Below are 12,265 nucleotides of genomic sequence, written 5' to 3' on the forward strand. Positions count from 1 at the left end.
TTTCAACTCGCAACATGTTCACAATCATACTAATACTCATGATCCAGACAGACCATAGAAAGGACTTTTTAACCATCGCTATATTTGCATTCGTTTATGGCGTAGATCTGCAACATTCAGTATAGTGGACGCGCTGATGTTTTGCAGCAATGAGCCAATCCACTCATAACAAGGTGGTGTCTATTATAAAGTATAATGTCTATGATCCGGACAGTCCGGTTAAAGAATTCCTCCATTTTTTCGCCATGCAGATTACCCGTGTTCTGGAATGCTGGGCATGGTGTCCGGTCAGATCTCAGACGGTCAGCTCAGTGCCTCGTCTTATGCCAACCGGGGCTGGGTGGCCGAAAACGCCCGTTTGTTGACGGGCAGGTCGGGATGGACCGGCCAACAGACGAAGCAGCCCTTCAGGAATGAATGGCTCCAGGTAAAAACCTCCTTACCTGATTATTACTAGGGTTAAGAGTTGAGGTTAGGTGTTTTTGTTGGGATTGATTTGGTTATGGTTATGATTGTGTCATCAAAACGGTAAGTCATTTTAACAGTGACGGCTTCATTTTATCAGGTGGACCTGGGCCAGGACAAGATGGTGAGTGGCGTGGTGATTCAGGGCGGGAAACACTACGATAAGAATGTCTTCATGAAGAAGTTCAAGGTGGGACACAGTCTAGATGGAGAAGACTGGACCATGGTCAACGAGGAAAACACCACCAGGCCTAAGGTCGGTCCACGAAAGCTCGAAGCAGTGTGCTTGTCGCCATTTAGCTCTTTTAGCTGTGTATTAGCCTATGTTAGCCTTTGTCTTTGCAGTTTTATCTTTTACTTCTGTTTTTCTGTTTTAGTATCTTAAGTTCTGTTTTAGTCTCATATCTTGCTTCTCATAGCTGTCTTGTAGTCTCTGCTAGCCACAGTTTTGTTGCATCTGCATAGTTTGTCTGTTTTAGTATAGCTAGCTGTGTCTTAGCCTGTTGGCCTTGCTTAGCATGTTTTAGCATATCGTTGCTGCTATGTGAAAAACACTTGTGTCAATTTGTGTCATTTTTTAAATTTTTATGTTTTTGGGATGAAACTGAATGCAGATGTCCCAAAAACGTAAAAATGAAAAAGAACAAATAAAAAATAAAAAAGACATAGCAGTGACGATATGTTATTCTCTCTTATCTGCGTTGTAGCCCCAAACCTGTCGTTGTCACGTTTCAAATGATTGCAGACTGACATTTCCAAAGTTAAAATGTAGCTGGTTTGTGATTATAATGTCATGAGCTTTTCGTTGTTTTGTTTCCCTTTGTCCCACGTATATCGAATCTTCCTCTTCATGTTTTTTTTTTTTAAGCAGCAGCAGTATGCTAAATGCTAACAGCGGTACGCTCTATGCTAACAGGGAGCCAATTATAGTTTAGAATTGGTTGATGTGAAACAAACGTCTATTCTTACTGTAAAGTAGACTTCAGCAGATAGATGCGGTTAAAGTTATGTCAGCTGCGTTTCTGGGAATGTGGTTTTAATTTCTCACAATGGTTTCTTCCACACGAGTAAAGACAAAGACGTGATGGGGAAATGTCAGGAAATTAGATTTACACGCACAAAGTGAAGTGATAACTGCTGATTGTGGAGAGATTTCCTTACAAGCACACTCTGTTGAAATAAAAGGTAAATGTATAATATTTAATGTTTTAATATTTTTTTGCTTATCAGCGTTTTAGTCCTCATTAGCCTCTCGTAGTCAAAACTGGGTTGTCCTTGTAACTGTACAGCATAGTGGTTTCTGTTGTAGAATGTGGTGTGTACATAACTTGATTGACAGGTGCCTCTTTGTGTTTGGAATGTAGAATAAGCACATTGGATTGAGTAAGACCCCCTGAAAAAGGCCCTGGGGTCTCTAGCCGCTTTCATTCTCACACTGGAGAGGAAATCTATATCATTGCTTTGCACACCCCACTTCCTCTGCCGGGCCCGTCCCTCTGGAACCGCATCCTGTTCCATGCCTTCCAGATGTCGGCACCAAGGCGGGGGTGCATTTAAGGGAGGTCTTAGGTGTTCCTCTCCCGCTGCTTGACTGCACACAATGGGCTGGATGTTCCTCACTCAGTCTGATTATTCAATAATATAGATACTAGCAAATCGTTTAAGCTAGCCTTTCCCTAACGTTTTTAAAAAACAAGTTACAACCCCTTTCAACATCCCAACATTGATGGTGCACACCCTCTACCACAGACATTTTTTGGTTTATTTTATTTCCATACTAGAAAATGGTTTATGGCAGCCTTTTAAAGATGTTTATGATGCACATTTCCGTTAACATCACTACAGAGATTGTGCAAATTGCCTCCTTGTGAATGTGAATTATCAGTAATGGAAGTCAGATTAATTTGTGGCGGTCTCCCCTGTGGTTGTTAGATCTTCTCTGGCAATCAGAACCACGACACACCTGAGCTGAGGTCGGTGGGTCCTCTGCTGACCCGTTTTATCCGGATCTACCCTGAAAGAGCCACCATGGAGGGAGTGGGCCTACGATTGGAGCTGCTGGGCTGCGAACTGGATGGTGAGTAAACATCAACGCCGCACAGTGCACACTAATGTCATCATTACTAAAGAGTCTCTTGTGTTTTAGCCTTAATTAGCTGCATATAAACCAATGTTAGCCTGCCTTAGCTGAGCTTTAGCCTATGTTAGTCTTTCTTAGCTGTGGTTTAGCTTCTGTTAGCCTTAGCAATATTTTTAGCCAATCTTTGCCTCTAATTAGCTTCTTTTAGCTTGTTGTCAGGCTTTTTGGCTGTTGTTATTTTAGCCTATGTCTTTACAGTTATATCAATTGTCTTTGTCTGTTTAATTTTGTTTTAGCATATGTTAGCCTCTCTCTTAGCTGGATATTAGCATTTAATAACCTGCATTTTAGCCTATGGTAGTCTAAAATGGATTTTAGCCTCGTGGTATAGATGGACGGATGATATGCACTCTCAGATGTGTATTAGCCTATGTTAGCCTCTCTTAGCTTTGTTTCAGCCTATCTTGACCTGTGTTGTGACAGTTCAACAAAACAATACAGCACAAAACTCAGCAAACAAAAAATGAGTCCAGTCTTTTGTGGACGTTGCTTATTTCGCAATATAATGAACATATTTAGTTGTCTTTTCTTGAAATACCATCCCGTGATTGTATTTTGGGGGTTTTACGCCAATATCTTTAATCTCACTTGTGGCCTCATATTTGGATACATTTGGATATTCTGGAAAATAGCACAGAAGGCTTGACGGGAAGCAAAAGATCATCATAACACTGTCTTGCTATGTTTAGATAACCACGCTGCTCATTCAGTAGCTAGAGGTTTGAGACAAGTATGAAAAACTTCAAATGCTTCTCGTGTGCCTCAGAGCCTCTATGTCGACACTCCCAAGTCTTGCATCACTTTATGTAAACAGTATTATGAAATAAACCATTCTAAATATTTGAATACATAATGCTGCTTGATTTATGTGATCCAGCTGAATACAGTACAAACACTTGCACACCCATTAGCCCTGTGCCAGCCTCAAGAATCTGTTGTTGACGTATTACCTTGAATTAGCTTAGCCCTGGATTCTGTTAGTGATGTTGATTTTCAGAATTCATTTTTCTTGCCTCAGTCATAATGCATAGGTCTGTCAAAGTTGGGGAAATTTAGTTATGCCGTAACCAAGTTAGCAAACTAATGATAGAAACAAATGAAAAGCCACAGACTGTAGATTTTCCACATTAAACTATAATCTTGTTATATTGGCTTTTTTCTTAGAAACAATTTTAAATTCTTGGAAGATTTTGACTTTAACTTGCCGCACAAAATACAACGTATTTCAAAAAAACAACAACATGATTCTTGTGTAAAAACAAAACAAAACAAAAAACAAAACAAAAAACAAAAACAAAGGTGTATTTTTCTTGATTTTTTTTCCCTTGCACTGCATTTTTTCTCTTGATTCATAACACTTTTGCAAAAAAAATTCTAAAGAACAATATATTTTTTTCTTGTAATGTTAGGGCATTTTTCTTAAAAAACAAACAAACACATTTTTTTTGGTAATATTATTATGTTTTTTTTCTCTGAAAAAATACATTGATCTTTTATCTATAAAAATTTACTTTTTTTAAGCAAAATATATTTTCTAACGATATTACTGTTTTGTACTATTCTGACTTTTTCTAGAAAAAAAAGACATGATTTTTGCAAGATACAGATTTTTTTCTTTGTTTAAATGCATTTTTTTTTTTAAATACACCCAACTGTTTTTCTTTAATACAAATTTAACTGTTTCTCAAAGAAAGTCAGACTTTCTTATTGTAATATTATAATTAAAAAAATATTTCTCTATTTAAAAAACTAAAAACTTTTCTTTTCTCTCAGATTATGGCTGTATTATTGTCCTATAGTCCTTGGTACTCTTATAATGCGTGTGAATGGAACTGAAGAGAATTGTACTTGAATTAGCATACGTCTGCTATAAGAAAACAGATGGTTGATTTGCGTGTAATTAAAGGAAGCGTGTTGGAGTGAGTTGAAGGTGGCTTGTGGAGGATTAAAATAAGACTTGCGCACCTTAAATTGAAATGTCAGCGTGAGAACATGAAACCTCTTCTTTTTTTTTTCTCTTTGAACCTTTAAATAAACGTAAAATGTTGTAATGGCTTCTTAAGTGCAGCAAAAGAGATTTTTCTCGACGCCATTTCATGTTTTTGTCACATTATCAAATCTGATAAGTCTTAAGGTGAATATTTTAAGCTACGCAGGCATCAAGATAAATTTTGTATGACATTTTTTTCTCTCTTCAGAAATCGCGACCACGGCCTCGCCCACCATGCCGGTCACCGCCACGCTTCCCTCCACCACCTTTGGAGCGACCACCACGTCGCCCCAAACAGTGCCTGTCACCACGCCATCCACCAACACCAACGCATACCTTCCAGAAGACTATGACTTGGCGACAGGTAAGATTTTTCATCGGGAATTTGATTCAATTTGATGTTATTGGTTTGCAGCCAGTACAGGTATGTATGTATCTTGCCTCTTACCCGATGTCAGCTAGGATAGACTCCAGCTCACTCGCCACCCTAATAAGGAAGTGCTATAGAAAATGCTTGGAGGGATGTAAAACACCCAGGTCACCAAATATAGCTTTAGTGAGAAGTATTTTTATTTTTTTTATTTTTTTTAAGAGAAAGGATGTATTTTTTAGAATAATTCAAATACAATAAAAAGATTAGTTGTATAGTTTTTGAAAAGTACATTTTTTAGGAAAACTATTTAAAAATATTTTAGGAAGTTCTTCCCCTCACAAAAAAAGTTATGATGATAAATTGTATTTTTGGGAGAATATTTATTTGTTGTTTTTATTTTGGGGACATTTTTTTGTGAAATATTTGTTTTCTGAGGAGAGGTTTTTATGAGGAAAGAAAGTAGGGGACACTTTTTTTTTTTAAAGTACATTTAGTGGGGGGGGGGCGGCTGTTTTTTGTTTTTTAGAATTCCATTATTTTGGGCGGAAGAGTTGGAATTTTTGTTTGGTTATTAAATTATTAAAAAGTCTATAATTTTGTACTTTATAGTCTTTGAAGGAAATAAAGCTGTATATGTATTTATTTGAGTTATTTTGGTTTGTTTTCTATTTTTAAGTTGTCTTTTTTAAGAACCAAATGTTTTTTGAAGGATAAAAAAAGATTAAAAATGTTATTTATTTTTTTATTTTTAGAAGGATTGTATGTATATTGTATATATATTTACTGGAACAAATATCCATGTTTTTTTTTTATTAAGTTGCATAATGTCACCTTAAAATAATGTCCTATGTGTGTTTAGCAGGAGGCGTTACGCCCACTGACCCAGTGGTGGACTTCATACCAGGTTAGCTTCCTGCCGCGTCCTCCTCCATCTCAATGTTTGAATTGAATCCCTGCATGTCATTAAAAAAAAGCAGGTCGGCCAAACTTTTATGTCTTAAACTTTAAATTTGAAAATAAATTATACTTAAATAATATTTTTAAATCAGTTAACAATTTTACATACGTATTTTGCGATGTGTATGTATTTTTTTTCATTTTTTTTACACCAAATTAATTAAGCAATTATTAATATATTTTTAAATGAAAAACAATTTAATAAATGCTTAATTAAAGAACAGCGTAGTCACTGGCTTCCTCTTCATCACTGAAAGCAAAGAGCATCTCATGGGTGCGACCATCTGCTGTCACATCAGGATCTTGCAAAGAGTCCATCTGGAGTGAAAGTTTACACCTGGGAGTCGCGTTTCTTCACTTTCAGATATCAGCTTTCGTGACGAGGCCAAAGGACAGGCGGCTATTTTGCCACTGTTCATATTGCATAAAAGTAGGCCCGTCATGGTTAACTCAGAGACATATAAAAATCAAGACCCCCACCCCCCGTTTCTTGTTAAGAGCATTTTTTTATTTTGAAGGAAAAAAAGAGTCTGTCTTTCTGCCTGTCTGTCGATCGTATCAATATGCCCCCCCCCCCCAAAAAAAAGTTTGAAAGCTTTTTTCCCAATGAAAAACCAACTTTCTTTCTAAAAGCATATTGTTGTTTTTTGGGTAGATTTCGTTTCTCCACCAAAAAAAGGTTCCTAAAAAATACCACTAATAAAATTACGTTTTTTCCTCAAACGAAAAAAACGTTCAAACTTAAGTGTTTATATGTACAGTATCTATGTATGTATTTAAAAAAAATCAGTAAAACAAAATGTAGTCAAGATAATAGGACTACCTGGTAAAAAAAAAAAAAATACAAAAATTCTGCGCAAAAAAAGTTTTTTTTCAATTCTTCTAAGATTGTGACTTTTCTGAATATAATCTGTTGTCCTTTCCAGTGTGGCCCTTTACACTCGATAGAACGCTTGTTGCAACGATCCGCTAGATTAGTTGAAACAAAAACAACTTTACCATTACCTACAGGACGGGAGTGGAACATGTAGTGACTTTGTTTAGGATTTTCTAATGGTCATTTCGGTAATATTGCCATAGTTATTTGCTTTATCTATCTATCTGTCTATCTAGACATATTTTTATATTCATTCTTATCTTTCTATTTTTTAATCTTTATATTTGATGCAGCTGGTGTACCTCATAAAATGTCCAGTGAGCGTTGCGCGTGTCCTTGAGCCTTTGTGTCAATCAAGCCGGACATTTCCGCGTGCTCCTCGGTGTCAGCTTCCATGTGGTAACTACTTGTTGTTCTTGTGGCTTGCAGACTACTTGTGGTTCGCCTGTAACTTCGACTTTGCCTCCTTCTGCGGCTGGACCACGGAAGCGGGTTCGGGCGCCGAATGGCTGATCCAGACCGGCGCGGGAACTCTGGCCGCACGCAGAGCGCCAACACTGGACCACACGGGTAAGACATGCGCTCTGCATTGTCGTCGTTGTTGCTTTTGGCTCTTTAGGGAAGCGGTTGGAAACATTTTTTGAAAACTTGAACTCGGGAGGAACGCTGTTGCTGACGAATCCAAACAGAAAATGGAAAAGAGCAAATGTTTAATCCAGAATACATACGTGAATACATTTTGTTCACATTTTCTTTACTAGTTGCATAATGTGGGTGTCCCAATACTTTTGTTTTCTAAGTCCACTTTCACTTTTTCACTTGTTAGGTGTCAAAATACTTTTGTTTACATTTTCTTTCCTTTTTCACTTCCAGCAGGGTGTCCTAATATTTTTGTCAAACTAACTTCACATTTCTTCAGTTTGTTGTCCTAATATTTTTGTCCACACTTTCTTCACTCTTTCACTTCCTGAAGGTGTCCCAAAACTTTTGTCCTCATTTTCTTCACATTTTCACTTGTAGGTGTCCCAAAACATATGTTCATATATCTCCTCTTTCGCTTCCTGAAGGTGTCCCAAAACTTGTTCTTCACTTTTTTTTGTTTTTTTACTCCTGTACGTGTCCCAATACTTTTGTCCAACAAAATCCTAAATTCCTTCAATTTGTTGTCCTGGTTATTTTCTGCACATTTTCTTCACTTTTTCACTGTTCAGGATGATGTCCCATTATTTTAGTCCACAACCCTCACTGCCTGCTGAGTCTGTTGTCCTGTGCTGCCCCCTGCAGGCCGCGTGGGTAACTTCATCCTGATGCATCTGACCGCCTCTCCGTTAAGAAGCAATGATGAAGATCATGAAGAGGACGTGGAGAAGGTGGCCCGGCTGTCCAGTCTGCCCGTGACGGCGCCTCACGCCGACCTGTGCGTGTCCTTCTGGTACCACATGTTGGGCCAGCACCCTGGGGTGCTCCACATCAGACAGGAAGAGGAACATGAGCTGGAGGAAGGGAGGGGGAACATCCTGTGGACAGTCAGCGGACACCAGGGTGCACGATGGAGGGAAGGACGAGTTTTACTACCGAGATCCAGTCAACCTTATCGAGTAAGTCTTCAAATCTGTCAACCTTTTTTTTTTCTTCACACATGCTACTTAAGTGATTGTTGCAATTGTGATTCAATGTTTACAATTTTCTATATTCATGTGGTAATAGGTGCTCCTTTCATTGTCGTCCTAAAATTGCAGCTTTACTTACAAAAACAACTAAGTGATTGTTGCAAATGTCATTTTGCATTTCTAAGTCAGCTGTTGCCTTCAGGGGCATTCTTAAAATGGTTGCTTTCCTCATACAACAACTGGCTGATTTTTCTAAATGTCCTTAAACGTACTGTTAAATAATTTCTGTAACTTTCTAGTCTCTGTGTTACATTCAAGGACAACTTTTTCAAAAATCACTTCTTTTTTTTTGACCACAAGTGGGTGATTGTTCCTGATGTCCTTAAATTTTTCCCATTTAAGTCTGCCGTTGCCTTCGGGGACGGTCTGATGTCAGAGCTTTCCTCACACAACAACAACAATTGAGTGATTATTCTGATTTTCACTGGATATTTCTATTTATTATCTAGTTATATCTCGTAGCCTAAAAGGTTAGTCTTTCCTCACCAAACTGCTGCCAAAGTCAGATGATTTTTCTAAAATATAAATGTTTGGTTCAACTATCCATCTGTGTATTCAAGTCAGGTGTTGCCGCTAGGGCAGTTGTGTCCAAACTATGGCCTGGGGGCCGTTTGTGTGGCCCGCCATGCATTTCTAAGCGGCCCGCGACATATACTAAAAATGACATCTGCTACTAATAAATTTGTTTGATATACTGTCGAGCCTTTCTAAATATGCAAATGAACTGTTTACAATTAAGCAAGTAACACCATTTCTCTTCCTCAAGACTTTAATGGTGAAGTCAGTCATGGCCAGGTGCTCAGTGATTTTTCCGTGTTCCCCCAGCTAGCAAAAACAGATATAAGTTATCTTTTGAAGAAAAGAGGAGGTAGTCTCTGTTATTGTTTCTTTCCTGGCTACTGTAAATTGTATATTTTACTTACTGTACCAACCTGCATCACTCCAGCTGCTGAATGTATGTTCAGTAGTCTGTTCCTCTTTATATATATATATATATATAACAATTTTTTTAAATCAAATTACGCACTGCATTTTCCTTAAAGACTTTTCACAAGCTGCCTTGCTTGTGTGTGTATACCTGACTCATTTGTAGCAATTTGTCTGCTGCTCATGTTTTGTTTTCTTTTATTGTACTGATATTGCTGTTGTGTCATGTGCTTGTAAATTGCTGCGTACAAAATCACCCTAAAAGGGACAATTCAATGAAGTTTAGTGATGAATAAACTTCATTTTAAATTATTTTTTTATAAGCAAAAATCGACTCTTTATCAAGATCCAAATTGTGAAAATTTCACACGAATGATTGCCAAGTAGTTGCTTTAAAAAAGGTCATTTTACGACAGATTGCTCGTGTGTTTGTTCAGAATGTAGAGATGGGATTCGGCTGCTGTTCAATGCTGGAGATGATATATTCTGGTAGTTTAGGGTCGAGACCACCCCAAAATATTGTCAAATCCTAATCTATTTCCCTTGTAGAAAGCATTTTTTTCAAAACAACACTGGAATGTATAAACAATATGCAATTGCTTGATTGACTGATTTTGGCATGCTTGAACAATTATTGAATTAAAAATAATAATAATTCAAAGTGACCCTTGCATCATTAGATTTTTCTATATTTGGCCTTCGGAGGAAAAACTTTGGAAACCCCTTCTTTAAGGACTGCCTGAAATCTTAGTTTTCCCCATACAACTAACATACGGAATCACATCTTGGTGTTGCATTTACTGACAGTTTGAAATGACAACTTTTCCTCACAAACCAACTGACTCGTTGCTCCAAGTCAATATTACACGTTTGAAAATCCAGTGCTGCCTTCAAGGACTGTCCGAAATCCCACTTGTGTCTATCGTGGTGGACATTTTGTAATGGAATGTTGCGTTTGCAGGTGGTGGTGGAGGGCGTGGCGGACAGACTTAGCACAGGACACATAGCCATGGACGACATCCGCATTTTAGATGGGCTCAGCGCCGACCACTGCAAAGGTTTGGACCACAACATATTAGACACACAAATGGTTTTGTCCTCTTCCTAACCGCTGGTTTTCTGTCTTTAGATCCGGAAGTTCCTCCATCCCCGCCCACGCAGATCATCATCCTACGTAGGTTTATACCTTAATTAAGATGAGAGCTTTTTTTTCACATGCCTCCTGGCTAGGTGCTGCTGTTTTGGTTATTAGCAGTGAGTAAATGAGCCACATGCTGCTTCATCATGATTTCCGGATCACTTGTAGCAGCCTGCCTTGGTGCCTTTACAGTGCAGGCAGCCACTATTTGAGCAGAAGTGGCCTTTGGTCTTTGTTGGAAAATTCGAGTCATATTGAAATGTTTTGAACTCAACTGTTGCCTTCAGGGGCTGTCTGAAATGGTAGACTTGATCACAAAACTGGGTAATTATTGAAAATGTCAATATGCGTTTAGTTAACTTTATCTGTGCAGCAATTTAGTCACAATTTTATTCACTCACGTAACAAATGAATGATAGCTCCAAAAGTCAATTAATGTGGAAGTCAGGTGTTGCCTTCAGGGACTGTCTGAAATTGCAATATTCTCTGCACATCTTCCCTTGTGATGCCATTTATTTCTTTATTTTAGCCATGGACTCACTCCCCGAGGAGGCCGACGAAGTGGGCGGCGTGGGCGCTGCGGACAACATGCTGAAGACGCTGGACCCCATCCTGATCACCATCATCGCCATGTCGGCCCTGGGCGTGTTCGTGGGCGCCGTGTGCGGCGTGGTGCTGTACTGCGCCTGCTCGCACGCCGCCATGGCCGACAGGAACCTCTCGGCCCTGGAGAACTACAACTTCGAGCTGGTGGACGGCGTCAAGCTGAAGAAGGACAAGATCAACCCACACACTAACTATTCGGAGGCGTGAGGGGCGGGGCCCGGCGGCTGGTAGGACGAAGGGGCGGGGCCGCCGTAGGACTTCAGGGTGGGCTTTTCTTTCTCAGGAGTGGCAGCGCAACAGACTGACCTGCAGGGGGCACTGTGTACAAACTAGCTGTACAGCAAAAAAAGAAGAAGATGATCTATTTGGGTTTTTTTGGGGGGGGGGGCTTGTTGTTGATTCTGGGGGGGTTTTGGTGTTGATTGCCTCATGCTGGTGATGAGACCAAGTCACAAGTAAGTGTGTGCGCGTGTGTTCTAACAGTGCCTTTTCCCACCACTTTTGTAAAGATTTTATTTGCCTTGTTTTTGTTCTTTCCATTTTTTCAAACACCACGAGTGTCTCATCCAGGGTTCCCAAACACACGCACACACACACGAGAATGTCTCAGCTTTCAGTTGAAACTTTTGATGTCTCAGCTCACGGTCCAAACGTAAAGACAATGTCTCAGCATTCAGCGGTAAAGTAAACACGAAGACCCCACCTCCGCATTCCGTCGAAACATGATGAGCTTAAAGACGAAATGCATCAGTCTACAGTTGAAGACAATCTCTCAGCATTACGTTGAAGACAATGTCTAATCATTCACTTGAAGACCAAATCTCAGCGTTCAGTTGAGACAACATCTCAGTATTAAGTTCAAACCTTAAGACAGTCTAGTATTCAGTTGAACCGTGAAGATAATATTTCAGGAGAAGGAGAAGACAGTGTCTCAGCATTCGGTCAAAATGTGAATGTCTCAATATTTGGCTGAAACCTGAGGAGGACAGTATCTCAGCATTGCATCAAAACGAGAGGACAATGTCTCAGCATCCATTTGAAATGTGTGTCAGCATTCAGTCGAAACGTGAGCACAATGTCTTTCAGTTGAAATGTGATGCTGTTGTTTTTTTAAGACGCCGA

At 39.2% G+C, this 12,265-nt stretch overlaps 1 protein-coding gene across 3 annotated transcripts in view; it reads left to right on the forward strand.

Annotated features, from left to right (window-relative positions):
* The window catches only part of LOC147181006 (neuropilin-1a-like), a 75,887-nt gene extending 64,387 nt beyond the window's left edge, over positions 1-11,500 (forward strand). For 2 of the 3 annotated variants that reach the window (XM_086085934.1, XM_086085931.1), the window contains exons 9-18: positions 252-427; positions 566-721; positions 2,398-2,542; positions 4,804-4,959; positions 5,828-5,872; positions 7,232-7,372; positions 8,087-8,400; positions 10,361-10,457; positions 10,529-10,573; positions 11,067-11,500. In XM_086085934.1, the coding sequence (XP_085942060.1) occupies positions 252-427; positions 566-721; positions 2,398-2,542; positions 4,804-4,959; positions 5,828-5,872; positions 7,232-7,372; positions 8,087-8,400; positions 10,361-10,457; positions 10,529-10,573; positions 11,067-11,350 (1,559 nt within the window). In that variant the 3' untranslated portion in view covers positions 11,351-11,500. The remainder of the gene's footprint in view (positions 1-251; positions 428-565; positions 722-2,397; positions 2,543-4,803; positions 4,960-5,827; positions 5,873-7,231; positions 7,373-8,086; positions 8,401-10,360; positions 10,458-10,528; positions 10,574-11,066) is intronic. The other variant, XM_086085932.1, reaches the window with a different exon arrangement.
* Positions 11,501-12,265: the final 765 nt, after the last annotated feature.

The sequence above is a fragment of the Leptonotus elevatus genome, chromosome 1, assembly GCF_054856555.1.
Source record: "Leptonotus elevatus isolate MCC_2025b chromosome 1, RoL_Lele_1.0, whole genome shotgun sequence".
NCBI lineage: Eukaryota > Metazoa > Chordata > Actinopteri > Syngnathiformes > Syngnathidae > Leptonotus > Leptonotus elevatus.